Here is a 5,935-nt window from a genome sequence, read left to right on the forward strand (position 1 = left end):
CTTCACAGTCCAATTCTCACATTCATACATGACCACTGGAAACAATAGCCTTGACTAGACGGGCCTTTGTTGGCAAAGTAATGTCTCTGCTTTTGAATATGCTATCTAGGTTGGTCATAACTTTCCTTGCAAGGAGTAAGCGTCTTTTAATTTCATGGCTGCAATCACCATCTACAATGATTTTGGAGCCCCAAAAAATAAAGTCTGACACTGTTTCCACTGTTTCCCCATCTATTTCCCATGAAGTGATGGGACCAGACGCCATGATCTTCGTTTTCTGAATGTTGAGCTTTAAGCCAACTTTTTCACTCTCCTCTTTCACTTTCATCAAGAGGCTTTTTAATTCCTCTTCACTTGCTGCCATAAGGGTGGTGTCATCTACATATCTGAGGTTATTGATATTTCTCCCAGCAATCTTGATTCCAGCTTGTGCTTCTTCCAGCCCAGCCTTTCTCATGACGTACTCTGCGTATAAGTTAAGTAAGCAGGGTGACAGTATACAGCCTTGACGTACTCCTTTTCCTGTTTGGAACCAGTCTGTTGTTCCATGTCCAGTTCTAACTGTTGCTTCCTGACCTGCATATAGGGTTCTCAACAGGCAGGTCAGGTGATCTGGTATTCCCATCTCTTTCAGAATTTTCCACAGTTTATTGTGATCCACACAGTCAAAGGCTTTGGCATAGTCAATAAAGCAGAAATAGATGTTTTTCTGGAACTCTCTTTCTTTTTCCATGATCCAGTGGATGTTGGCAATTTGATCTCTGGTTGCTCTGCCTTTTCTAAAACCAGCTTGAACATCTGGAGGTTCACGGTTCACATACTGCTGAAGCCTGGCTTGCTGAAATTTGAGCATTACTTTACTAGCGTGTGAGATGAGTGCAATTGTGTGGTAGTTTGAGCATTCTTTGGCATTGCCTTTCTTTGGGATTGGAATGAAAACTGACCTTTTCCAGTCCTTTGGCCACTGCTGAGTTTTCCAAATTTGCTGGCATATTGAGTACAGCACTTTAAGAGCATCATCTTTTAGGGTTTGAAATAGCTCAACTGGAATTCCCTCACCTCCACTAGCTTTGTTCGTAGTGATGCTTTCTAAGGCCCACTCGACTTCACATTCCAGGATGTCTGGCTCTAGATGAGTGATCACACCATCGTGATTATCTGGGTCATGAAGATCTTTTTTGTACAGTAGTTTTGTGTATTCTTGCCATCTCTTCTTAATATCTTCTGCTTCTGTTAGGTCCATACCATTTCTGTCCTTTATCAAGCCCATCTTTGCATGAAATGTTCCCTTGGTATCTCTAATTTTCTTGAAGAGATCTCTAGTCTTTCCCATTCTGTTGTTTTCCTCTATTTCTTTGCATTGATCGCTGAGGAAGGCTTTCTTATCTCTTCTTGCTATTCTTTGGCACTCTGCATTCAGATGCTTATATCTTTCCTTGTCTCTTTTGCTTTTCGCTTCCCTTCTTTTCACAGCTATTTGTAAGGCCTCCTCAGACAGCCATTTTGCTTTTTTGCATTTCTTTTCCATTGGGATGGTCTTGCTCCCTGTCTCCTGTACAATGTCACGAACCTCCGTCCATAGTTCATCAGGCACTCTATCTATCAGATCTAGGCCCTTAAATCTATTTCTCACTTCCACTGTATAATCATAAGATTTTTGATTTAGGTCATACCTGAATGGTCTAGTGGTTTTCCCTACTTTCTTCAATTTCAGTCTGAATTTGGCAATAAGAAGCTCATGATCTGAGCAACAGTCAGCTCCAGGTCTTGTTTTTGTTGACTGTATAGAGGTTCTCCATCTTTGGCTGCAAAGAATATAATCAATCTGATTTCGGTGTTGACCATCTGGTGATGTCCATGTGTAGAGTCTTCTCTTGTGTTGTTGGAAGAGGGTGTTTGCTATGACCAGTATGTTCTCTTGGCAAAACTCTATTAGCCTTTGCCCTGCTTCATTGTGTATTCCAAGGCCAAATTTGCCTGTTACTCCAGGTGTTTCTTGACTTCCTACTTTTGCATTCCAGTCCCCTATAATGAAAAGGGCATCTTTTTTGGGTTTAGTTTTAAAAGGTCTTGTAGGTCTTCATCAGATCAGATCAGACAGTTGCTCAGTCGTGTCCGACTCTTTGCGACCCCATGAATCGCAGCATGCCAGGCCTCCCTGTCCATCACCAACTCCCGGAGTTCACTGAGACTCAGGTCCATCGAGTCAGTGATGCCATCCAGCCATCTCATCCTCTGTTGTCCCCTTCTCCCTTGCCCCCAATCCTTCCCAGCATCAGAGTCTTTTCCAGTGAGTCAACTCTTCGCATGAGGTGGCCAGAGTACTGGAGTTTCAGCTTTAGCATCATTTCTTCCAAAGAACACCCAGGGCTGATCTCCTTCAGAATGGACTGGTTGGATCTCCTTGCAGTCCAAGGGACTCTCAAGAGTCTTCTCCAACACCACAGTTCAAAAGCATCAATTCTTCGGCACTCAGCTTTCTTCACAGAACCATTCAACTTCAGCTTCTTCAGCGTTACTGGTTGGGGCATAGACTTGGATTACTGTGATACCAAATGGTTTGCCTTGGAAACGAACAGAGATCATTCTGTCATTTTTGAGATTGCATCCAAGTACTTACTGCATTTCGGACTCTTTTGTTGACCATGATGGCTACTCCATTTCTTCTAAGAAATGCCTGAAGTAGTAGATACAATGGTCATCTGAGTTAATTCACCCATGCCAGTCCCTCTTAGTTCGCTGATTCCTAGAATGTCGACGTTCACTCTTGCCGTCTCCTGTTTGACCACTTCCAATTTGCCTTGATTCATGGACCTAACATTCCAGGTTCCTATGCAATATTGCTCTTTACAGCATCGGACCTTGCTTCTATCACCAGTCACATCCACAACTGGGTATTGTTTTTGCTTTGGTTCCATCCCTTCATTCTTTGTGGAGTTATTTCTCCACTGATCTCCAGTAGCATATTGGGCACCTACTGACCTAGGGATTTCCTCTTTAAGTATCCTATTGTTTTGCCTTTTCATACTGTTCATGGGGTTCTCAAGGCAAGAATACTGAAGTGGTTTGCCATTCCCTTCTCCAGTGGACCACATTCTGTCAGACCTCTGCACCATGACCTGCCCGTCTTGGGTGGCCCCACAGGGCATGGCTTATTTTCATTGAGTTAGACAAGGCTATGGTCCTCGTGTGATTAGATTGACTAGTTTTCTGTGATTATGGTTTCAGTGTGTCTGCCCTCCGATGCTCTCTTGCAACACCTACCGTCTTAACTTGGGTTTCTCTTACCTTGGACGTGGGGTATCTCTTCACGGCTGCTCCAGCAAAGCGCAGCCATTACTCCTTACCTTGGACGAGGGGTATTTCCTCACCGCCGCCCTTCCTGACCTTCAACGTGGGATAGCTCCTCTAGGCCCTCCTGCGCCCGTGTTTGTTACTAGAGAAATGCAAATCAGAACCACATTGAGATGCCACCATACACCTACTCAGGATGGCTGTAATCAAAAAGATGGACTGTTACAAGGGTCACCAAGTTAGAATCCTCATATATCTCTGCTGGGAATGTAAAACATTGCAGCTACTTTGGAAAATAGTTTGGCAGGTCTAACAAGTTTTTACCACAGAGTTATAATATGAGTTAACAACAGAGAGTTGCCATCTGACGCAACAATTTCATTTGTAGGTGTGTACCTACTGAAAGTGAGAGCATATGTCCCCATCCACACAAAACCTTGTAGCATAATGTTCAGAGCAGTGTTATTTTAGCCCCAAAGGCAAAATCATCCAGATGTTTCAATTAATGAATAGCTAAATAAATAAAATATATGTTTACAAAGGAGAGTTATTTGGCCATACAAAGGATTAAAGTGCTTATTTGGCATGCACTTGTTACCATGAATTGCATTTTGACCTTGACTGATTATGTTGTGCAGCCAAGTTAACTGAATAGCCTTCTAACCTGACATTACTTGTGGCTTTTCATTTGTACTGTGATGTTTTTTTTCCTTCAGGGGCATTGGACAAGTTGTTACTGACTATGTTCATGGAGATGCAGTGCAGAAAGCTGCCAAGACAGGCCTTTTGGTGCTCTCGGCTTTCACCTTTGCTGGGCTGTGTTACTTCAACTATCATGACGTGGGCATCTGCAAAGCTGTGGCTATGCTGTGGAAGCTCTGACCTTTTAGACTTAATACCTTGAGAATTGATTGTACACCTCCTTGCCTCTGCTCTGTCATGCCATTTCAACTCAAAATAAGAAGGAAAAACATTGGTGAGACAAACCTCTTCTCCTAATCACCTGATTGTTTTTAGAATTTAATCTTTGAAGAAAGATTTGAGAGAAGTTGTATCTTAAGAAGTTATAAGACTGAATTTTGTATTCTGGGGAGCTAATGGAGTGTCTCAGCTTTTCATAAGTCTCATAGTATAACTGAACATTATATATGAGCTTTTTGCCTTTTAATTGATCAAACTCTTAAAGGGAATTCAGCTTTATTACTCTCGATATCTGATCAAATGTCTGTGTTTGTGCTAGGATGATGGAGAAAGGGAAAGACTTAATTCATAAGTAAAGACTGCAGAAAATTAGGCAGTGTTTCGTTTTTGTAAACCTCTCCCTCTGTTCAGTTGATACCAGTTACTGATGGTTACATGTCTTAGGGAAATTTGAAAATTAGAAATGCTGATATTTCACATTACTGATTTCTAAATCCTAGAAAGAAGAGCCTGGAGAGCTTCTGAATGTAGAGAAGTTCCATTTAGGGAAGAGGTCCCTTTATAGATGTTTCAAATTGTTGCAGATTCTAAACCAAGACTTAATCCTCAAATGTGTTTATTTTACTTGTCCTAAAATAATCTGTCCACAAATATAAAATTATAAGTGATAAGTTGTTGTTTTCCCACTGGGAATTTCTAATGTGAAAATGTATTCCATGAAGGTAATTTTTTAAAAAAATAAAATGCTGCATAATAAAAATTTATTCTACTCTTTTATGTCTTAATTGTTCCTAGTTTTATTTGGTAGAACTGAGTGTCTGTTACATATATGGCTCTGAAGCAGGACTGTATTTCCTTTAATTTCTTTCTGAGTTTAGCAGATAGGTAAGTTAGACACAAAGTACTGTAATACAGAAAAGACTTTCATATAATAGGCAGAAATATACTGAGTATAAGTAGTTTGGTATGAGGAGACTAAGATTAAGTAGTAGGAATTAAAATTAGGTCCAGATTATGGTGTTCTGTGAATGCCATCCTTTATATTCAAATTATATACTGTATGCAGTTAGTCTGGTCTAAGGAATGAGTGTAAGGCAGGATGGTTTCATCTAGCAACATAGATTAAATGGGACTGGGTGCATTTCACTCACTGAGGACCTTACTCCACAAACTGCTGAAGGGGAGGTGGCTAGAAGGGTAAGTGTTCATGCTGGAGGTTAAAGATGAGGTCCCCTTAACATACTTACAGTCTTGTAGGAGATTCAGATGTGTATTAAGGATTTAGGAAGAGGTGGTTAATTCTGTCTGGGGGCAGGTTAAAGGTTTCAGAAGCGGGTGGTGCCTGAATAGTAGTGCTTTGTCAAAGAGTGGTGGTGGTGGGCTGGTCTGTCTTGGTGGGGAGGAGTATTTTTTATTACTGGCTTTCTTCAGAGTTGGTGGCTCATGATGATGATAAAAAGCAGACTGACCTTTAGTCTGTTTCATTATTGTTTTAAAATCTCTATAGACAGTGTTCCCCTTAAAGTCATTTCTCCATCCCCACCTAGCCCCCAGTACCCGACTGCTGTAAAATGGAATGGAGAAATGGAGTTTTCCATAGAAGCGAAATGGGAGCGCAGTAACTGAGTAATGTGGGAATCTTGTAGCTATCACCAGTACCATCAGATCCTAGTTGGATCGACTGAGTGACTGAACTGAACTGAATGCTGATGGGCTAGTT

The 5,935-nt window shown here is 41.3% G+C and overlaps 1 protein-coding gene across 2 annotated transcripts in view; it reads left to right on the forward strand.

Moving 5' to 3' along the window:
- The window catches only part of SDHD (succinate dehydrogenase complex, subunit D, integral membrane protein), a 12,195-nt gene extending 7,199 nt beyond the window's left edge, over window positions 1–4,996 (forward strand). For both annotated transcript variants that reach the window (XM_010830327.1, XM_010830328.1), the window contains one exon: window positions 4,011–4,996. In XM_010830327.1, the coding sequence (XP_010828629.1) occupies window positions 4,011–4,176 (166 nt within the window). In that variant the 3' untranslated portion in view covers window positions 4,177–4,996. The remainder of the gene's footprint in view (window positions 1–4,010) is intronic.
- Window positions 4,997–5,935: the final 939 nt, after the last annotated feature.

Source organism: Bison bison, unplaced genomic scaffold, assembly GCF_000754665.1.
Source record: "Bison bison bison isolate TAMUID 2011002044 unplaced genomic scaffold, Bison_UMD1.0 scf7180017864518, whole genome shotgun sequence".
NCBI classification, from domain to species: domain Eukaryota; kingdom Metazoa; phylum Chordata; class Mammalia; order Artiodactyla; family Bovidae; genus Bison; species Bison bison.